This window comes from Desmodus rotundus, chromosome 1 (genome assembly GCF_022682495.2).
Source record: "Desmodus rotundus isolate HL8 chromosome 1, HLdesRot8A.1, whole genome shotgun sequence".
Lineage (NCBI taxonomy): Eukaryota > Metazoa > Chordata > Mammalia > Chiroptera > Phyllostomidae > Desmodus > Desmodus rotundus.
In genome coordinates, this window is record NC_071387.1 from 45,710,370 (window position 1) to 45,734,315 (window position 23,946).

Consider the following 23,946-nt stretch of genomic DNA (forward strand, 5'->3'; position numbering starts at 1 on the left):
ACAACATTCGACTGCTTTGCTCAGGAATTCTTGGATCCAGGTCATCTCCATCACTTTCACAAAAAGCAGTGGTACTCTCCTAGTCAACTGAAAGATACGGGCCATGTGTCTTGTTAACAGATTCAGGAAGAAACCGGTAACAATGACATAACAAGATTGTTTAAATAACATAATAAAATGATATGGAATGAAATAATATGTAGCCCTATTATAAAAGGCAGGACAAAGATGACCTAGATGATTTCACTCAAGATACAGCCAAAATATATACAAAATGTTTCACTCACTTGTCAATGATTTAAAACCATAGAGTTTATAAGATGCAACAACAACAAAAAAAAGATTTTGTTGACAGTTTTTATCCTAAAGTCAACCATGAAAAAAATGTAGCCTTCATGGAGAAAAATAAATTACTTCCAATCACTAGCAGCATTACTTCTGAGTCTTTCTCCCTCCCTGGGAGCACTTTGCTCTGGACCACCTATTCTTCTCTCCTGGATCACAGAGCACGTTTGGCAAACGCCCAGCCAGGTGGCCTGACACATCTGTGGACCTAGAGCAGCTCCTCTCTCTGTCAGTTCCAAAATCAAACCTTTCACCTTGGCCTTAGAATACTGTCATGATTCAGCCCACCAAATTACAGAAAATGAAAAAAATCCAACCTTTTAGAAGAGCTTTATTCTTATGAGCACACAAACTTCTTAAAGGTCATTTGAGATAAGCTATTTTTATTACCAGGTGACTAAAAAAGCTCAAAGGACAGCCAGGGAACCCCTGCCTCTGTCTGCAGCAGGGGCGTCTGGAGGAATGAACGCTTTGATGAATGAACTGACCTGATGCAGACACAGGATATAGGGCAGCCCTGCTGTAGTGGGCGATTTTGTGATGCAGGTACATGACAGGGATGGAGACCTGCGGATAAGGCTGCTCCACCATTTCTTAGCTGGTGAACTGGACCAGTCACTCATCTCTTCAGGCATCAGTTTCCTCACAGATAAATTTATGAAACCAGTTAGATTAGGGGTTGGCACACTATGGCCCATGAGCCAAATCTGGATTGCCATCTGTTTTTGTAAATAAAGTTTTATTAGAGTACAGCTACATTCATTCATTTATGTATTGCCTGTAGCTGTTTGGGACAAAAGCAAGAGAGTTTAGCAGTTACAACAGAGGCTGTATGGCCTGCTCAAAGAAAAAACGAATACAAAAAAAACCCACCTACTTTCCTCTACTACTGCATTCTATCACAATAGTTCTGACACAGGTGTGTGGGTTCCCCACGCCCCATACCAAGCATTTCTCCTGTTCTCTGTAGACATCAACTGGATGCCTGCAATTTAACTCAATTATGATAGTAAATGTCTAGAGTTAGGGCACAACCCACAGGTTAAGGTCTCAGTCCACAAGGTGCCAGTCACAAGTTCAGCTTGTCACCTATGCTGACTGGCTATAAATTGAAGATTCCCACAACTACCTCCTAAGATCTGTTAATTTTGTAGAACGGCTTATGAAACTTAGGAAAAACAGTTTATTTATTAGATTTATGGTATATTATATTAGGAAACAACTCAGAAACAGCCTGGTGGAAGAGATGCACAGGGAAAGGCATGTGAAAAGGGGCACAGAGGTTCCATGCCTGCTCCTGGGGCACCTCCCTCCCAGCTTCTCAGTGTTTTCAGCAACCCAGGCGCTCCCTGAACCCCATAGTTCCGGGAATTTCATGCAGATTTCATCAGTAGGCATCATCAACTATTAACTCATTTTCCAGCCCCTCTGCTCCACTTGGAGGATGAGGGAAGAAACTGAAAATTTCAAGCTTGTAATCATGGCTTGGACTTTCTGGTGACCAGCCCCCATCCTGAAGCTACCCAAGTCCATCAAGAGTTGCTCCATTAGAACCAAGACAACCTATCACCCAAGAAATTCCAAGGAATTTAGGAGCTCTGTGTCAGGAACCATGTCATAGACCAAATGTTAGAGCAAAAGATGTTCCTAGCACCTTTATTGCTTAGGAAACTACAAATGTATTAGGAGCTTGGAATGAACACCAGAATAGATATTTCTCATTATATCTGAGCAGCACACCTGCTAAAGCAAAAGCACTATGCAGCCCCTCATAGAGAAAGTTTGCCAGCTTCTAAACTGAATAATTTCTAAAATCCCATTCTAATCTAAAATATGTCATTGGTTGAAACTTAGATCCAGGTATTAAAGAATTGCTTTTCTGTAAACATCTTAGAAATGGAATTTAATACTGCAGATATGAAACTCAGAAACTCCCACTCTAAAAATAAAACAAATGTAAGAGGCCAACTCCTATCCCCACCCACACAGTATAAAATTCAATACTGATTCTTTTAGAGGTGGAGTTTTTAAAACATGATTATATTATAGTTTAAAAATTTAAAGCAATATTTTAATAATATCTGTGCAAATGAATTTACAATGTGTTTGTTTAATTGCCTCCAAAATTTAAAAAGCTTAAAGGTAAGTGATGCTTAGGAAGAAACACTTTTCTTGAAATCTGAGATTCAAATGGGGAAAATATAATAAACTTACTCATAAGGTTTTTAAGGGTCAGCAACCGAGGAGCCCCTCTGGTGTTGGGCTGAGGTCCACAGTAGTCAAGGGATTGGAAACCATCTTGTTTTCTATTTAGACCTTTGTTTGCAGTGGGCTAAAGTCAGTCATCTGCCCCAAGGGAAGACATATGGTATTGTTGGACTAATGAGCCTGGGAAAGCCCATTTTCTCTCTGCAAGTTTAGTTATTTGGGGAAGACCATCAGCGTATGAATATTGTGAAATGCAATTCAGGATCTCAGAGAGAAATTTGTTATTGCAATGACCTGCCTGACTTTCTTTGCACAAATCTCATTTCCCACAGTTGGCACCACTCCATCTCGCCTGCAGGCTGGCCTTCCTGTGGCTCTAAGGCAATGGTTTTCAAGTTGGTCCCTAGACCAGAAGGAGCAGCTTTACCTGGCAACCTGAGAGCAAATTTTCAGGGCCAACCTAGATCTCCTGAATCAGAGATCCTATGTTTCCACCTTCCATCAGGGGGTTCTGGCTTGTGCTCCTATTTGAGAACCACTGATCTCGGACAAATCCTAGTCTCATCTACAGGATGATTTCAACACCTGGAGGCTTCGCACGTCAATCCTAGTTGCCTGTAGACAGATTCTGTCCGATATTCAAGTGGAACTTCATAATCACTCTGTGTTGTCCCATTTCCCATGTTCTCATCCCTTCATGGGATACCCATGACCTCTTACTGATTCTTTATCATGTCATCTTCCTGGACTGCTAAATAATATCTCCTTCCTAGCTAGAAGAGAACATCTCTTCATCTTCTAATTCTGTATCCCAGTCTCTCCTGCTAACTCTATTCTACTGCAAGTGACCCAGCTAAGCCTGGGAGCACCTTAAGTCACAAATGCCATAGATTGACTCATGAATTAGTCACAATGTGGCAGGCTCCCTGAAATTTCAAGGGTTAAGCAATGCAGTGAAAATCAACATGATGGAAATATAGTTGATGGCTTTGAAGTTGATCAGACATGACTTTGAGTCTTGGCTCCAAAACTGACCAGCTATATGTATAATTATAGTCTATTCATGTATAGAATATCACACAACCATTTAGAAGTTATGTCATGAAAGAAGTGTTAACAGCATAGGGAGAGGGTCACTGTTAGGTAAAAAAGGCAACTAGTCATTAACTATATGTTTTTTATAAAAAGGTATTTTTATATATTTAATAATATATAATATACATTTATAATATGTTTGTAAAAATCTACAATGAATCTAAAGTACTTGTTTATCTGCATACAAATAAATGCTACTACTATGTGATTCAAATAATCCAAATCAGTAATTCCATGAGTGGTGAGATTACCTGTGATTTTTATTTTTATACTTAACTCACACTGAATGTTCCAGATGTTCTGTTCTCTGCCTGTGTTGCCCCAATTTTCCAGCTGCGGGGCCCTGTCTTACACCTGTCCCCCCACTGAGAATGCTTTCTTCTATCTCAATCTTTTGAATTTTCTTCAAGACTTGGCTCAAATGTCTCTTCCTCAGTCATGTCTGAAATTCTATTGACCTCTCGCCTTCCCTTCCCAAAGTTGTATAACAGTTGGTTTCTCCTGTGGCATTTTTTTTTCTTTGCTCTGTATTGACAATGGGAGCTTGCAAGATTAAAGAGTAGAGTGTGAGAAACTGCTGAATGAATAAAACTGAAGAGGGCAGTGGTTTTTCGGCTCCAGCCAATTTCTCCCAAGTGGGAATATGGGTCTAATATTTCCAAGCCTTCTAATATATTAAGAAAAGCAATAAATCCATAGTTTTTAAATGGAAGCCTACCAGTTTTAAAATATTGGCTCATCAAAAACAGACAAAGAAACCACCCTGCAGACCAGAAGAAAAAATATCTGTAAGTTGAATCGAGCTTGCAGGCCCAAGTTTGCAGCCTCTCCTCAGGCTTACAACTAGGTGTCCCCTTATCACCCAACGCAGAGGTTTGCTCATAATATTTCATGCCTAGCAGGCATTCCATTGTGTAAGCTGTTCACTTGGTGGGCCAATGATAATCAGATTCGTATCAAAGATTCATCATCCAACTTTAGAGTTTTAAAACTTGTTTCAGAGCTGAAGTTCTCTCTGAAGAGCTTTGGAAAGGTAACATGGAAGAAAATTCTTTCTCTATGACCTAAAACAGGAACTTGTCTTTTTTCTGTACTTTGTACTAACTCAAGAGCACTGTCAGCACTCAATGAATAATAAATTAGCCGTTTAATTACAGCTTTTATGCACCCAGCTCATGTTGTACTGACTTCATATTTGAAGCAAAATGTTCTAGCACTTAAGAAGAAAGTGGTAAGGGATAATGGGACAAGCATAAGCCAAGCAATAGTCTAAAGACAAAAAAAAAAAAAAAATGGCCACTTTTATGTCTGCTTCAGAAGAGCTGAATCAGCCAAGCAAAACAGAAATGAAACCAAGCCAGCTGAATACCTCATAGCAAGGAATGAGGAAGCAACGTAACGGCCTCCTGGACCTATAGCATTACCTCAGTGTTGTCTGCCAAAGACCATTACCTAACTGCTCCTGGCTCACCCAAGAGCCACTTTCACTGAGGGCGATAGAGATGACCTCAGAAAAGGTATGATCTCAAAGTCAGATAGGCAGGCAGAGGAGCTAGCCTGGAGTCTTGAAAGCAGTTCTGAATGTTGGACTTGACCTGAGACTTATGGCATGAGACAGGAGGGAGCCCAGCAGTCAAGGACATTCCTTTAGTAGTGAGAAGAGAGACATCACTGGCTCAAGAACACTAAGCCAGAGCTCAGTCCATGGACGCATACCTGGAAGCAAGCAGAATTCTGTCAATGGACAGTGTTGCCCTGATGGTGTTTGAATGTGGAGGTTCATCACTGAACCTGCCAGTCAACACCTAGTTCTTGCCATGTGACAAGCATAGTTCTAAGCATAGAGGTCAAGGCTTCTGTTTCATAGAGCTTCCACTCTAATAGAGAGAGACAGATAACAAGTACTTTTTAAAAAAGGAAATATCAAAGAGCTATATATCCTATGAAGAAAATAAAATAGTATATTGAGAGTGTCTGGTAGGCTACATTAGAATGGAAGATCAGAAAAGAGTTCTCAGGAGGTAGTAATTATCTGAGTTCTTAATGACAAGAAGGAGCAAGCCATGCCAAATTCTAGGAACTGCCCCTCTGGAGGGAGGAACAGCTAGCAATGATGCAAGGACCATCTCATGTTTGAGCATTAGAAAGAATCCCAACATTATGGACTTTACAAAGGAAGAACAAAAGTAGTTAAGAGATGAGCTCAGAGGGAAAGAAAAGAAACAGATTATATGGGGTACTGAAGGCCCAATACGGGGATTTGCAATTCATTCTAAGTAAGCTACTGGAGGATATTAAGCAAATGAATATGACCAATCACACCCCTCCCAAGCAGGTCGTATTTCCCAAGATAACTGATTCACTTGCAGAAGAGGAACAGTGGGCACCTGGCAGTGTGTTAGAGCACAGAGTACTGGTATGTGTGCTCTGCTTCCACCTTCGAACTTTGGGGGGTAACCTGGGGTTGAGTGTAGAAGGCGCTCTGGTGATAATGTCAACGCCAGTGGGGGTGTTGTCATGGGAAAGGAAGCCAACTTGCTGGAATTCAACTCCACTACTTGCCAGAGCCCTATCAACACACTGAGGCTTCCTCAAAATGTCCTCAAAATCCCCCTGCTTATGTCTCTGCTGAGCTCTTATTGGAACTGTGAGCTTTATGAAGTAAGCATCATATTTTTTTAATCCTTGTATCTCCCAGTGTACTGCACAGTGACTGGCCAGGATAAGTGCCGAAGAGTTTATTTAGTAGTATTCGAAGGAACTAATAGAATACGCAGTCCTGGCTCATGTGGCTCGGTGATTGAGTGCCATCCTGAGAATCAAAGGGTCGCTGGTTCAATTCCCAGTCTAGGGCACATGCCTGGGTTGCAGTGTCCCCAGTAGGGGGCACACAAGAGGCAATCACACATTGTCATTTCTCTCCCTCTCTTTCTCCCTCCCTTCCCCTCTGTCTAAAAATAAATAAATAAAATCTTTAAAAAAAAAAAAGAATTCGCAGTTGACACTACCCATCCTGCCCTGTTTATAGAAATGACAGCAAACTTCATGGGGAAGGACATAACTATGGGTCCAATATTTACTGAGCTGACCATCCATTGCTTTAGCCAACCTGTGCTAATTTATGAGAATATCGTAAGCTGTGATACTCAAGTCTGACCCTCTCTGAATTCAAACCATTCTCATTGGTCTGCACTCACAGTAGCCCCCTTATCCACAGTTGTGCTTTCCACAGTTTCAGTTATCTATGGTCAACTGTAGTTCAAAAGTACTAAGAGAAAAATTCCAGACATGAACAATTCATATGTTTTAAATGGCCTGCTGTTTAAGTAGTGTGATGAAATCCTGCACCACTCTGCTCCATCCTGCTCAGGACATGAATCATCACCTTGTCCAGTGTGCTGCAGATGCTCCCTGCTCTTTAGCCACTTAGTAGCCATCTTGGTTTTCATATCACTTATGGTACTACAGTGCTTGTGTTCAAATAACATTTTTGCTTAATAATGGCCCCCAAAACAAGAGTAGTAATGCTGGCGATTCAGACATGCCAAAAAGAAGCCATAAAATGTTTCCGTAAAGTAAAAAGGTATGGCCTTGGCTGGTGTATCTCAGTGGATTGAGCGCGGGCTATGAATCAAAGGGTTGCTGGTTCAATTCCCAGTCAGGGCACATGCCTGGGTTGTGGGCCAGGTCCCCAGTACAGGGTGCAGGAGTGGCAACCACACATCGATATTTCTCTCCCTCTCTGCTTCTCTTCCCCTCTCTCTGAAAATGAATAAATACAACCTTAAAAAAAAAAATTTTAAAAGAAGGCAAATATAAAAAATATGAACTAAAAATTGACAGTAAGTACAAAAAAAAGGAAAAAGGTATATAAATATATATATAGGAAAAATAACAGTACATATAGGACTAGGTATTATCTGTGGTTTCAGGCATCCACTGGGGGTCTTCGAATGTATTCTTTGAGGATAAGGGGGGACTGTAGTATTGACATCTAAAAGGGAGATCCCACACTCTAAATTCTGAGATGCCTTTTTCTTGCATAGTATGTGTAAATAATGAACCACAAAAAATAATCTGATAAGAGAAAAGGATTATCATACTTACATATACATATTCTAAATCCCAGCACCAGCAGTAATTGCAAAATCTTACAAAACATGCCCGAAGAAAGTCCCCGATCAAGATTGTGACATAAGTGGTCAAAACATCGGAAACAGTCAGCCGCACAAATTCCTGTTGAGATATTATCTGCATTAAAATGTGCATTTCTCTCTTTAAATGGTCCTAGTATTCACATTGAATTTGTCGTGTTTCTAAATAGTACAAGCTTGCAAACTGCAATTAATGGTAAAGAAACTAATTTGAGATAACTAGCAAATGAAGAAGGCTTCATCCTTATTTTATTTGTCTAAACATTTTCTGTTCTATAATGACTGCATCAAAAGTCTTCTTATTGAGAAACTTTTGTAAGCATGACATAAGAACCCAAAACAGGAAAGTGTTGGCCATACTGGAATTTGAAATGTAACCTGGTAAACAGCAGAATTTATGAATTTAAGAGACAAACCTGGAAAAAGTACTTGCAGCCTAGATGACAGTACATTAGTTTTTCTAGCACATTAAAAACTTTTCCAAATCAGTATGCCAATAGATGGGTGACCCAGTTAGGGAAAAAATGGCCAATGTTACAAATGAGAAATCCTCAGAAGAAAATATACAGTCAATTAAAAACTTGAAAAATGCTTAGATCCCATAATAATATAAATTAAAACAATGAGTCATTGCTCCCAGAGTGATAAATATTTTCAAAGCATTTATGACAATGCTGAAATAAGCATTGTCATAAACCGAGGAGGAAGTTGGACTCATACAATGTTTGGGGGAAATTTGTGAATATCCGTCACATTTTATACCATGTGGAATTTGACCAAGGAAATCCACTTCTATAAATGCATCCTATGGCAGTATTCACAGAAGTGCACAAATCTACATGTATAATTTATGGAAATACTACTTCTTCCAGTTAAAAATTAGAAACAAGTCAAATACAGTCAGGAGGAGATTAATTAAATAAAGCAGGGTGTGTCTAACACAACAGAATACTGTGAGCTCTTAAGAGAAACTATTATTGTGGTTACGAATGCACAACTAGGTGAGTATATTCTAGAATTCATTGAATTACATACTTTAAGCTTCTGAAATGTATGGTGTGTGAATTGTATCTCAATAAAGTTGTTTAAAAAGTGCTAAAATGCTATGCTTCAATAAGAAGCAAGTTTTTAAAAATTCATAAAACAAGGTACATGGTATGAACTCATTTGTTAACAGAAATCCTATGTGTGTAAATGAATATGTATAAAATATATATCTGTGTGTGTGTGTATATATATATGGGGAACTGTTCCAAGCGTGGGAATGTGGCCCAGCCCCCACTCGGAAAAGCCAGTGGGGAGCGAAGTTCAGCGGGCAGGACCCACACCCACAGATAGGTTCTCCCATGGGGAGTCAGGCCTGCATTGTACCTAGACTGCTACGAGACTTGCTCTTGCTAAAACTCCCTCACCCTGAACTGAGGCAGCAAATGTTTACGAAGTGTCTTTAACTTCCTAAAGCCTGTGCTATACCACCCAAGTGTGTAGTGTAACTGGTTCGACCACTTTTCCCTTTACATTTGCAAATATCCTTCTTTGATGTATTTAGCAACATCCTCTCCTTTGTTGTCTGTAAAAGATAACCACCCAAAACAAACCTGTGCATAGTAAATGAGGACCATCCCTGATATAATGGGCCTAGAAAAACAATAAAAGCCTGTCCAGGTGGTGGGGGGAGGGGGGTCTCGGGCCCTCTCTCTGACTTACAGTGGCCGCGCAGCCCCCTTTTCTCCACAGGATTTCTGTAGTCCGTGTGTATTTGTCTATTGCAGCCACAACACAGGATCCTGCTGGCCAGGATCTCTCTCTTTCTCTCACACACACACACACACACACACATATATATTTATATATGTATATATGTATGTATGTATGTATATGCATAGAAAAGGTCTGGAAAATTAGAAACAGGTTACCTCAGTGGTGTGAACTTGAACTGATATGTGAAATGCATGTGTTATGGGTTAGAGAGATAGTTCGCTACTTCTTCATGAAACTCATATAACAATAGCAATAAATATAAGAGTATACATATAACTATACATTTTTACTATGAGCATTTAATTCTGTTTTTCTTTTTCTTTCTATTCCTAAAAATTATGCCCTAAAAATGAAAGGACTAAATATCTAATAAGACGTAATTTTGCCAGAAATACTAGTGTTCTTCTATAATGTAAGAAATTGGTTTTTATTACTAGCTACCTCTAAAAGAACTAGTGAGAAAAAATTCTCCCGCAGGGAAAGGGCCATTTGACTAGCAATCATCAGGTTAGTTTCCAGCCTCATGCTTCAGAGCGGTGGTTTCAGAACCCTGAAACCCCTAAATAGTATGAGCTTGCAAACTGCAAGTAATGCTAAAGAATTGTGAATGGTAAAGAACTGTGAATGGTAAAGAACTGTGAAAGTGAGACTCGACTAACTGGCAGTTGTGCCACCTTCACAATTCTTGTCACATCCAAGTACCATCTGAAACATTGCTTATCTAATATTTCTTTTACAATACTTTATTTTAAAAATAACTGCTTCTATTATAAATAGATGCACATCACTGCCATAAATAGAATTTAACTGTAATATAAATACCATAAAAGCCAGAAATATCACAATGAAAACTTAAAAATATAAATTAAAGAAATTATCTTGGCATTAGTTTCCACCACGAACTGTGCCTATAACGAGGGCTTAGAAGCAGGCAGTATATTTTGGGAGGTCCATCAAAAAGCAGGAGTGGGCACTGGAAAAAATGAAACACATAAGGAGAAAAAGACTTTACCCAAGAGTGTGTTAACGCTGTCACTACTGGGGCAAGTGGATCTTTCTGGGGACCCATTCCATAGCCATATAGTATAAGCTTCAGAATTGTCCACTCAAGAGCCAATCCACCGGCTCCCATTCCCATTAGTTTAGTATGGCCCTGTGTGGTATTAATCCTCCACTAGGTGATGCAGAGAATCTCTGGGATAAGGGTAAGAATATGAATACAGTTCAGCTGAGGTGCTGTCAGGTAACAGCTGCATGCAGTTGTTTGCTGAAGCAACAGCTGGCATAAAAAGGTGGGCCAAGAGAGTGTAAGACTACTTCATAAGATGAAAGTTTTCTATATAAGCTGACTCCCATCTAGCTCTCCATAGTCTTCCTTGTATTGCTCTTCCCTCTTTCTTCTCCACTCCAGCCTCACTGGCTTTCTTTCAGACCTAACACTCCATACTTCCGGCTACAGGCCCTTTGGCATGTGGTGTTTACTCAGTCCCTCTCACCTCATCTCATGACTCAGTCTGTACCAACAAATACGCATCACTGCATCATCACTAATTTGGGGAAGTCTCTCTCATTTCGCTAACAAGGCAAACTTCCCTATAAGTAGTTCTCGGATTCCATGCATTCCATTATTATAGTGCTTTGTTGCCATTGTAAAATTGCAACTTTTGCAAAATTATTTAATTAGTGGCTTTGTTTCCCCCAGGGGATTATAATTTTCACAAGGGCAGAGAACTGGTCCACCTTTGTTCCCTGCTGTACCTCAAGTATCCAGCACAATACCTGGCTCTTGGCATTCACTCCATGTATGTGGAATGAATGCCAGAATGACAGTAAATTTCTGCAGTTACCTCTGGCCATAACTTTTCTCTTCCTTATTTTTATTCTCCTTTCCATCCCCCAGGCAATTTGAGTTCAGATTCGATTAACCAACATCAATTAGAGGTAGGCTATTTGGGCTGTTTTTAGTTTTCCACTACCAGGTTAGGAAGACTTCCTCAGGCAAAAGTTCAGAGTGTTTTTGAAGTCATCCCCATCCTCCTAAGAATCAATATTCCAATGGTTGAAACTCTTTTTTTTTTTTCCTAAGCAGTGTCCCAACTTTGAATTAAATAGAATAGGAAGATTCAAACATTATATTAAAATGTAAAAATACTTATTCATATACCATAGAAGGAGTACACTGCTTTACAAGAGAGGGAATCTCAACAATGGTGGGCCAGCCCACTTCTGGGACATCCCCCAGTCCCAGATCCAGCAGGCCAGGAAGGATGGGAGCACGGCCTCCTCACAAGCTCCCTGTTCAGGCCTGAGCTCCGCAAATAACTGCTTCACACTCATGAGATTCAGTTAAATTGTCTGGGCAGGTTTGATCAGCAAACCTAAGAGGATCGTTAGCAGGCAAAGGGACAACTTTAGGCAAGAGCTTTTGATCATCCTTTTGATCTCAAAGGATGATCAAAAAGGTAGTGTTCACACATTAGAGGCATTCAATAAATTGTTGTTCTCTTCAACTGTTGGCTTCTTTCTCTCCCAGCTTAAAATGCAGACCTCAGTACACAGCTTCAAGTAGCTGTTGCCCGAAAACAGCTATTCTGGATACGATAGGTAACAACAGAGTGTGATAGGTAGGTTCTGTGGCCTGCCTATCACATGCCGTTGGAGATGAGACTGACTATATCTTGAGATTCCTTGGAGTGGTAATGGAGCCACCAGATTATCTTATATTCAAATTCATAGAGAGCTTTGAGTCTCTCAGTATCCTTGAGCGGGAAAAGAAAGCAGAGGACAAGCATGGAGGAAAGAGAGAACACCTGGAATGTTCTCAATGGAACAATGAATGAGTCCTTTGGAGTGCATCCTCAAAATTACATTTAAAACAGCTGCCTTTGCTAATTCTTCTAGCAGTACTTTTTCTTTTTCTTTTTTTTTTTTTACAACTTTATATCTCTTTTTTTTGGATATATTTATTGATTATGCGATTACAGTTGTCCCATTTCCGCCCCTTCACTCAACTCCATCCTTCCCACCCCCTCCCTCCCACATTCCCCCCCTATAGTTCATGTCCATGGGTCATACTTATAAGTTCTTTGGCTTCTACATTTCCTACACTATTCTCACCCTCCCCCTGTCTATTTTCCTCCTAGAAGTACTTTTTCCTTAAGTGGCTAAAAGAAACCTTCCCAAGTGCATGGATATAAACATTGATTTCTTTAATGCCAGAACTTTCCAGCCCTCAGGGTTTTTATATCCTCTGTGTTCTCTTTGTCCCCATGGATTCCACCTCGCTCATCAACATTCCATTCAGAACCACTACCCCTCCCTTCCTCGTGGCTCCTGCAGACTTCCTCAGGAGTGCTGAATGCTCCTTTAGAAAAAGAAAAGGGGGAAACCCAAGTACAAACGGCAGTGAGGAAAGATGATGAAGCAAGGAAGAGAACTACAAACAGGATATTTTTCTCAAGGACAAGACTCAAGGACAAGACAGCATGATTTAGGGGCTCCAAAGAAAAATTAAGTAGGCCTCCTGCACTGCTTGGCTCACTGCTCCTTCCTCTGTCTTCAAGGCACATGTCTCCAACCTCTGGTTCCACGGTCACATCTAGTCTTTTTGACTCTGACTCTTTTGTCTCCTCTTGTAATTTCATTAGGCCCACCCAGACAATCCAAGCCGTTTTCTTATCCCAAGACCTTTAACTTAATTATATCAGCGAACTTCTTTTTGTCATGTAAGGTAACCCATGAACAGGTTCCAGGGACTGGAAAGTAGACGTGTTCGAGGGGCCATTAATCCGTCTACCACAGTGCGGATCTCAAGCACCTCTCTATCAGGTGCAAGCAGCTTTCATTCCACTTCTTTTCATTTATTATTTCATACATAACATGGTCCTATTAACATGTATCAAATGTGCACATCTGAACATTAAGTATTTAATAATGTAAATAAAAAGAGAGGGGTTCCCTAAAAGCTAAAAAAGAATAAAATAAAATAAAATCCTTAATTGTACCATACTTATTGACTCAGTAGTCAATGTTATGTTCTAGCATTATATATTTTTTCCATATTTTTTCCACAATTGAAATCACGGTTGACTGACTGAAGTCTGATGAGCATCCAGTTTAACCTGAGGGCACATGAAATATCCATATTTGTTTAAATTATATCAGTGTTATAAGACTAATGCTAACTTACAACACTCCTTTTACATTACAAAAGAATAAATACACAGTAAAAATTATTCAAATGATTTCACAAAGACCACATTATTGTGGAAACTACACTGTTATCTAATAGACAGAGCACTAGGCCACATTTTGAAATGCCTGTTCCTCATGATGAACCAAAGTCCAAATCACTTCATAAAGTGTACATTAGAGATGTCAATTCTAATAAGATAAAATTAAAGGCTTTTCAAAATATAAATTGGATCTGTATAGAAATTACAGGCCCAAAGTAGATCTTTTATGTTGTTTTTATTGGGTTTGATTTCCCTTATCGGGCAGAAAGCCATCTGAAACATTATTTCTTTTGTCTGGTAAAATACCACTAGTTTGGGGCTGGGGCCATTCTTTATACAATCACCATGAAAACAGCTAACCTAAGATTGCATTTCCTTTAATGCTTAAGGGATAATTATTTGACAAAAATTAACATTACTGAAATTAGTATGTGCTTCCAAAGGACCAATTTTTTTTATGGCGAACAGGTGCCACTCACTAGAACTTTCTTTAAATATTCTCTTGGATCTGTATCTAAACCTAAGTGCTTTATTAGAGCACAAATAGATAGTAAACATCTCACTTCATTTGAAAATAATTTTTCTTTTACACACAACTGTAAATGGGGTGGACAAGTAAAACTCCCCTCAAAGGATAGATGTGCGGAGTGCATGGAGCATGAGATAACATATATGAAATTCACAGCTTGCCCATGGTAGTCATTCAATAAATTTTAGCTAGTTTTTATTAGTAAGCGATAAAAAACTAGGCCACACTTATGAAAGAACTATTGACTCCGCTCCTTTTTTAACCCATTACTTGTGGTTCACTTTGGTTGGAGACATTACCTGTCCCACCATCGTTTCCCAGCAGGGTCCTCGAGGTACATCTGCAGGGTGCACAAAGAAGGGCGCCCCAGTGGTGTTTCCCGTGAGCGACTGCAGTGAGGCATTGTAGGCCTTGATCATGTTGTCTTCCCAGATGGTAATGTTGATCCTCACTAGCTTTTCCTCTTCGATCTGGAAAGCAAAGTGACGGGAACCAAAGTGAAGACAACACAAATTTCAAAGGCATGTCTGGCAATCTTGAGACTGGGATTGTAACAACGTGCTGAGGGGAAGGACAATCCAGACACAAGATTTACCTTGTTGTTAATCTCATCCATCAAGGCAAGAATAAATACATACAAGTTGCCTAACAGAAGAGCAAAAATGCGGAGCAGTAGCCATTTCAGAGCAATGAGGGGGTGGTAGTCTTCCAATTCAGCAAACAAATCAAACAGTGTTGGGCAGAACATCCCCAGGAGGGACATGACCATGTTCATCTATAGGGAGACACAGAGGATAAACTAGGTTAATGGTGTTTAGAAATTATTATTACCTCTCTCCAGAATTTTGCAGAAAATTTAGCCAGATTCCTTTGATCATTTATTAGATTAAAGAAGATTATCTGGTGCATTTTAAAAATTCAATCTTAATAAAACATCACAGAAAATATCAACTCGCATTCTCAAGATTTGGTTGTATATGAGCTTGTGTACATGCCAGTAATAATAGTGTTTCCTGGTATAATGAGGATGCAATTTATATCACTCTTTATCCAAAGAACACGTATTGTTCTACATGGTTACTGATTTTGATACGGCGATAACGTTCACAACAGTATTTCTAAAGGAAATGAAAAGTGGTCTGCTTGAAAAATGAGGCCCAAACTGGAAATACTAATTTGACAATCATCAGCATATGGGCCAGTTTAATAAGTTAGAATGGATGAACTACTGGACATGGGCTCAGGACTAAATGTTGAATTTAGGGAAATGCAAACTGTGAGGAGAAAAAAAAGAATGTTTTACCTAAGGAAACAGAGGGCATTCAAAGGAACAAAAGGAGAAGATAGCACGACAGCATGATATTATTGAAGCCACTGAAGCCAAGGCAAGACAGTGTCAAAAAGATGAACTGGTTTATAATGCCAAAGGCAAGAGAATGATACAGGAGGGAGGGGGTGGGGGGAGAAAGAGAAAGAGAGAGAGAGAAAAATGGGACAAGGAGGAAATGTATGGTCCTTCTCTCCTGCCTGTCACTGTTATGATCATGCTATTTGGCTAAATTAAGTAAAAAAAAAAAAAATCCATAGCAGGTACTACTTTTGTGATGGGGAAAAAGCCAGCTTAAAAAAAAAAAAAAGACTTCAGGTAATTTTAGCAACTTTTTCTAAATACCTGGCTCAAACTGTCACCATTAAACATTTTCTATTTCCCCTCGTGGACTCCATGTTTTGAATGATTAGAAGTACAAGACTAGAAAATAATTGTCAATATATTTTTCCATTTTTATTAAGAGCATTATATAAGCATAATCAGCAGGAGCTAAAAATCAGCATGATATAATTTCAGCCTAAAGTAAAAACTTGGCACATCCTGTGCAATCTTATGTAAGGTAAATTTAATTCTGTTCACCAAATTTTATAAAGTGATTCATAAATCCCCATTATTAACTTGGTTTCTAGGACTCAGGGATCCCCAAAAAATGGTATTAAACAAGTTCTTACAAAGAGTGACTCTTAACGATACAACTACTCATCCTTTACTATGGTTCAATTACACAAAAATATGGTCCATATGAACCGTAGACCAAAGTAGCATGATAATTTTGCCCACAAATACTATCACAACTATCAGAAAGAATTTTGACAGCAAACTTAGTAAAGGCTTTGAGGTTTGTTTGTTTTAAGCAAATAAAATCTCTCTACCAAATGACTGGATTGTATAGGTTTCTATGAAATGTCTATGTTGATTTAATCTCTTAAGTGAATGGACTTCCATCTCCAGTGTTACTTCTGAAACACCTAGAATGTTTTTGTTTGAAACTTTTGTTGTAAGTAGTTATACCATTTTCTGTCCAAGATTTCTAAAGAAAATTCTATACTTACGAAGAATTAATCTTTTTGTTTTATAAGGCTATGCATAAATTTCAGTATGGGAGGTCTATGCTTCCCACAGGCTAAATGCACCCAAACTGAAAATGCCCAAGTTCAAAATGGTGCCACACTGTACACCACAACATGTTATTTAAGAGAACAGGCCATGGCAACCACATATGATCAATGATTTTCTGATTTTAAGTATCTATCTCTAACCTCCCTTCTCTGACCTGATAAATGGGCAGATACTCTGAAGAAAAATCACTATCATAATATTTAATTCTTGGCAAAAAGCTGGCCTTCCTCATTTGAATAGCATTCAGAGAAAGAGGAAATAGGGCAGAAGAGGAGAAAATGGATACAGAGAGTTTGGCTGCTAGTGAAAAACAGAAAGAAGCTCAGACTTGCCCAAAGTGAGAGAGGCAATCTGAATGTGTCCATGACATAAAAACAGCAATCAAGGACTTTATCATTGCTGCTTCAGAGAACGCAGGCAACATTTGCATCTTTCAATGACAAACGCAGGATCTACAGAGAAATCAACATACAGCCATGAAAAGAGTGTGGGACTTGAAACCAAGACTCCTACATTTTAACTCTCATTTTCTCCATGGTTCTGTGACCCCGAACACATCACCTAGTCTCCTGAGATTCATTATCACATTTGTAAAATGTACTCCTGGGAATATATGTGTGTTAATACCTCTTCCAACTATACTTTCCAGAATGTCCCAAAATTGAAAACAGAGAGACAGAATGCAAAAAAAGGCTGGAATGGGGTAGAAAATGTGAGACAGAGTTGGTTAACTCGCAGAGCAGGCTGGAGGGGATAGGTAAAGAGTGGCCTTTTTTAATGTTCCACCATAGGAGCATAGCCCACAAAATCTCAAATGTCAGGTTCTAAGCACATAGAAAGCATGCAGAGACGAACTTCATTCTTTTCCCACCACCCAAGGGTGTCAGGATCTTGCTGTGCAAATTCCTGGGATCGCTTCACAGCCCAAAAGATGAGGTATCCGCTCCCGGCAAGTGTTAGAAACACGAAGAAGTTAGCAAGGAACCTCAGGAATCTGATCAAGTGGACGTTTTCTTCTACTTGGGCCGCTCTTTCTTCTATTATAGCTTCCTGTAACCAGGAAAACCAGAAGGAAAAAAAAGAGAAATATCTGAGCTATAAAAGTGTCATAAATTCAGGAATTAATTTTGCTAGCATCAGAATATGAACAATAAAAATAAACTACATCTGGAATTCCACAAACCAGTGAACATTGCCGGCAAGTGAGAACAAGTGGGAGAGAGGAGCAAGTCTTACCGAGTCCGATTGATCTAATAGGAGAGTCTTCATTCAGAATTCTCTTCCAGTACAGTTCTTTTTTAATCCTTACCTCAGATTATGTATATTGATTTTAGAAAGAGGAGTATAGAGAGAGAGAGAGAGAGAGAGAGGAACAACTGTCGGTTGCCTCCTCCACACGCCCTGAGGGGGGATTAAACCTGCAACCTTTTGGTGAACCAATGACACTTCAACCAACTGAGCCACCTGGCCATAGCCCAGTACAGTTTTTCTTAAAGCTATAAAATAACATTTTTAAGTCATTTTAATTTAATTTTTTTAAGTATGCATTTTTTTAAAGATTTTATTTATTTTTATTTTTAGAGAGAGGGGAAGGGAGGGAGAGAGAGAGAGGGAGAAACATCAATGTGTGGTTGCCTCTCTCATGCCACCTACTGGGGACCTGGCCCACAACCCAGGCATGTGCCCTAGACTGGGAATCAAACTGGTGACCCTTTGGTTCGCAGGCCGGCGCTCAATCCACTCAGCCACACCAGCCAGGGTTAAAGTCATTTTAAAGAGTAAGCACGGTTCTATTATGTAAAATATCTGATTCTGATTACTAATGGCTGTCTATTTTAAGCCAATGGTATTATTTTATTAGCAAATTTAGAGAAGAAATAGTTCTGTTATGGGTCATCGGATACTTTTTAGTCATAATCAGAATGTTGCCCAGATCTCAATAGACAGAAATGATAAGTTGGTCTTTTTTTTAATTGTCAAGATACTTTGTTATCTAGAACACATGGAATGGCTCCAATTTTACTCTTAGAAATGCAAAGAAAAGCCTCTTGAAGGTGGTGCCTTTACCTTAAAGTTCATTGTGATGGAATTGAATTTGTTGTCTGCCGTTTCAGGATTGCCAATCAGGTAGTCCCAGCTGGTGAACACCTTCCAGCTGAAGTTGAAAGTGTTGTCATCGCCACCCCCATCATCACCAATATTTTTGGTCATCCTATAAAAACAGGGAGTTTAATCCAGCAAGCAGAATGTGCAAAGAGGGAGAGGGAGGGAGAGGGTATGGGTGCCAAACATCATCATAATTATAGGTAAATTGGAGAAGCAATACCTAAAAGACATATTTTCAAACAAGGTTTTTTAATTACCAGAAAATAGAAGTTTATTTTTGAATTTTGTTTTTGTTTTAATTTTTTAACTGTGTATTTATCAAGCTTTCAAGATTAAAAGACTAGTAAGCAGTAATGATTTTAACAATTAAACAGGTCATATAAAATACCTATTTTTTAATTAATTTTCCTAAATTTTTGTCTTGGCCTCATATACTTGGCTCTTAACATTTTGTGGGATAAGGCTCTCCTTAGAAATCTGAAGAAACCTACTGGGTCCCTCTCCAGGAAAAAGTACTAGTAGGCTCTGAAACTGTTACATACAACTTCACTTGGTTACCAGACACCCTGAAGCCCAGGGATGGACTCACCCGGGTCAGGTCAGGAAATAACCGCATATGGTTCAATTCACCCCAGAATCTCCTCCCCAAGAGTGATTACACTGAATGCATGAAATTCTCATTACTCTACAACTCTTGATCAAAAGTCAAGATTTTAATACAGCCTTAATGCCAAGTGGTTACATATATCCTAATCAGTCATTTAATTTTTTGATTGAAAAGTTTAAAATGCATTTACTCACAATTTTATTTCAGTGATTAGAGAACTATAGTCTACTTACTCTACTTCCTTTTCCCCTTATCACTATAAATAGCAAAACTGAAATTTCATATTATACATATAAAATGGTCCCATAAAGTTTTGGTTTTAAAATATTCCAGTGATATGGAACTGAAAAAGAAAGAGGCACAACAATGGAAAGCTGACATCAAAGGTTGGCAGGCATCTTGAAGGTCATCTAAATTTCCCCACTGTTCCCACCCATTATGAAAGTTTATATATTTTAAACGGGCTAATGTATTATAGAAAATAACCAAATATAATGATTCCTTACATCAGTCTATCACTTTACCCTTTGCAAATGGTGTTTATGGGTATTATCATTTATGTGTATTTGTTTTTAATATGTATGCAACTTTTGAGTATGAAGGTCTAGAAGCTTCAGATGTTGTTAGTAATGTACACTGCCCTCGAAGGAAGGATAGGAGAAAGGAGGGAAGGAAGGGTGGGAGAAAAATAAAAACGAAGGGCCTAAAACTGGGGTGATCAACCATCTTGGTTTGCCAGGGACCAAGCAGGCTTCCAGGACACTAGACTTCCAGTTCTAAAACCAGGGAGAGTCCTGGCTCAACAAAGTTAGTCACTCTACCTTTACACCCCAAAGTACTTTCTTGGGTTTCTATCTCATGTTACCTTCTAATTTCCATACTAGGTAATTAAAAGTAGATATTTGCCACCATTTTGTAGATGAAGATGCTGAGACAAACAGTGTGGGCAAGATGCCAAAGTCCATCAGTATCTGATTCATTTTAGAAGCCAGATTCCTTTCTACGTGTTGAGTAATGTAACCCATAAAGCCACTCATGTTTACTCCAAAAAGACAGTCTATCAGGGTAAGGAGGAAGGGGAGCAGGTGACAAATGATTCTGTACAATCATTTAGAGCTCACCATCTTTTTCTACCAAGCCTTGCTCTCATGGCTAGGAGTGGGTGGAGCCAGGAATAGCTTTGTAACTGTCTTGCTATGCATGTCAATGAGTTTCAACCACTGGCCAATCAGGTAGCAACCAGAAGTCCATGACTGAGGGAAGGAACAAAGTCAGGTTGGTTTAATTGGCATAACACAAATGACTTTGAGGGAAAGTGTGGATTTGGTGCCCTGCAGGTATACTAAATGGCACCTTTAAGCTAATCGGAAAAAGTTGCCATTTCCTGTAGGCCAGCATTTTCCAGTACGGTCATCACCAGCAACGTGTGGTTACTGAGCACTTGAAGTGTGAGTATATAAAATGCATACAACATTTCAAAGACTTAGTGACCAAAAATTTTTCAATAATAATTTTAATTATGTTAAAATAATATTTTGATATACTGAGTTAAATAAAATATACTATTAAAATTAATTTTACCTGTGTATTTGTTTACTATAGCTACTAGAAAACTTTAAGTGAGGTATGTGGTTCACCTTGTATGTCTTTGCACAATACTACTCTATAACCTATAAATTCACCTGCCAGAAAACTATTTTAATGAATACACAAATCCATTAATGTACAACGGCAAAACCACATGTGGCTGCCCTCCCACTGGGGCTCTCAGCTGCTCAACTCCTCAGGTGACCTCAACTCCTACCATGTTGGCTTTGCTGATTCTCTAATAATCCTATGGATTATAACCCTACCAAAACTATTAACACTTATCCATTACTTACCACCAGCCAGGCATGTTCTTGGTGCTTTTAGGTATTAACTCGTTTAGTCCTCTTGGTCATCCTAAGACCAAGGTGTTATTACACCTCTCTCAAAATGGGAAACTAGAGAACAGAACACTTGTGCAACTTGTCAAAGGTCTTTTAGCACATTCGAGACCTGGGATTTAAATCCATGCAGAACATCTGGGAAGCCCACCAGGATGCACAGCGTCTGCAGAGTCCCTGAAAGAAGTTGAGTACCTGGACGTACACAAACATGCTCCCCAGTGACTGAGGAGACTGAAGGACCAACACAAAAACAATACTCGTGAGGCCTCGGTAATGTAACTGGCAAACTTGACTTTAGGCTTGCCAATCAAAGTGGTTGAAGACTAGAAATGGCTTTATTTGGGAATGTGTTAGGACTTATCAGGGAGCTAGATACCTAATATTTAGGATCTCTGGTTATACTTGGACAGTACATAAATATTTTGATGCGGGGTATCCATTAAGGCTTTTTTCATGACCTGAAAGGGCTTGAAAACTAAATATGACAGTGTTCTTTGGTGGAACCAGTTAAGAATGACAGGAACAAGACACAAAGCATGTCAGAGACAGGTCCAGAGCTCCTGCTCAGTGTGACTTGGACCCTCAGGCAGAGATCCTTCCCTGAAATGAAGCAAATGGCCCATTCTGGCTGTGCAGAGTCAAATAAAAGAGTTGGGACATTAACTGAGGTGTCTCAGCTCCTCCTAAGATAGTTCAGAGAATTGGCTAAACAGTAGGTCATAGCCCCAACCAGCTGGGCTAGGTTTCTGCAGTGTCTTTAAGCAGAATATTACAAATACAGGATGGGGAACAAAGTAGGTTTACAGTCACGGGTACGTGAAACAGAGTTTATACTTGTATTATTATTTATCAATTATTGTGTTATTTTCCATATGAACAGCTGTAAACTTACTTTAGCCCCACCCTGTGTATTTCAGACAGGGAGAAAAATGAACCACTGTTCCATCCGTTCCCCAATAAAGTTCTTCCTCATACTCTAATAAATCCTTTCCAAGACAAACCATGATTATACATTTGATCATGACAATCTCATATGGGGCCATTTGTTTTTGCTGCCTTATGCAGCTGAAATTTTTTGGATGAGTGATTATTCTGGCTTTAAAACACATAGACACACACGAAATGAACAGAGAAGAACAGATTCTGCCTGTTGAACTGATTCTGCAAGTCACAAACTTCTCTGTACACAAAACAAGGGGTCAGCAGCTGTTTCCCTGTCTTGTTTGCAACATTGATTCACACTTAGAAGTACAAAGAGGCACATTTTAGAAATAGGCTTAACCCCAGGGTGGGCATGCAGCTGTAGGTGTAGCCCAGTGAAATGAGCCAACGGCCTGAGCTTGTGTTCAACCCTTTTGTTTGGAAGTTGTCCCAGTCTAACTTTAGTGTCAGTATTAAAATGACATTTTATCTCACAGACTCTGCATCCTCTAAATGTAAAACAAAAAAATTATATCCATTCTCCCGTTTGATTCCAGAAGTCATTGCTTGCTTCGCAAGAGACCAATGAAACTTACGCTCTAAGGACAACCAGAAAGCTGTATCCAATGCACATGATCCCCACCAGAAAATAGGAGAGCGGCATCCTGAAATTCATCCATCCGATTGTGCGCTTATTGTCGTAATAGCCATAAAAGAGGACGGAATATTGCGCCAAGCCCTAAAATCCAACAACAAAGCCACTTAGCAGATGCTGTATAGAGCAACTCAAAAAACAAGATGGACTTTTTAGAGGAATGACATTAATTTTCAAACTTGGGAGGTGGCTCTGACAGGGGCCCATTGTTTTGCTTCACAGAATGAATGTTTCAGCTGCCACATTGATTGGCAGTCTCTTGGTTTACTCAAAATTCAGGGACTTCTAAATAGACCCAATTTTTCATCAAATAAAGGTTTGCTCAGCTGTGGAGCCATTACCATGGAATGCCCATTGACTGAAACATCAAAACAGAAGAGAAACAGACCCGTGGATAGAGAGCAGACTGACAGCTGTCAAAGGGGAGGAGGTGGGTGAAAAGATGAAGGAATTAAGCCAAAAAAAAAAAAAGGAAAGAAAAGAAAAGAAATGAAAAAATTCATAGATACAGATAACAGCCTGGGGGTAACCAGAAGGGAATAGGGTCAGGGGAGGTAGAAGAAGGTAAAAGTGGGGATAAATGGTGATGGAAGGAGACTTGACTTAGGGGTGGTGAACACACAATAAAATATACAGGTGATGTATTATAGAATTGTACATCTGAAACAATATAATTTTACTAACCAATGTTACCTCAATAAATTCAATTAAAAAACACACTTCATAGTGTTGTTAGATTTTTAATTTTAAGAGCTTGCTTAATAGGGGGGGAGGGCCTGAAACATGTTTCCCCAGGTTGTTACAGCAGGTTTTCCCTTCTGGCCACAGCCACAGTTAGATTGGTCCTCTTAAAACACAGAAGCCCTGTCTTAGTCCAGACGAGGAACAGAGGAGATGACACTGGAAGCTCTCTGCACAGCCTTCTATTCATCAAGACCATTGCAGCATTC

At 39.3% G+C, this 23,946-nt stretch overlaps 1 protein-coding gene across 1 annotated transcript in view; it reads right to left on the bottom strand.

Annotated features, from left to right (window-relative positions):
* The window catches only part of TMC1 (transmembrane channel like 1), a 134,477-nt gene that overhangs the window by 21,564 nt on the left and 88,967 nt on the right, over nt 1-23,946 (bottom strand). Inside the window, exons 9-14 of the mRNA XM_071220517.1 lie at nt 22,938-23,080; nt 18,844-18,988; nt 17,632-17,826; nt 14,923-15,102; nt 14,627-14,797; nt 7,756-7,884 (exon numbers count right to left, since the gene is read on the bottom strand). Of these exons, the coding sequence (XP_071076618.1) occupies nt 7,756-7,884; nt 14,627-14,797; nt 14,923-15,102; nt 17,632-17,826; nt 18,844-18,988; nt 22,938-23,080 (963 nt within the window). The remainder of the gene's footprint in view (nt 1-7,755; nt 7,885-14,626; nt 14,798-14,922; nt 15,103-17,631; nt 17,827-18,843; nt 18,989-22,937; nt 23,081-23,946) is intronic.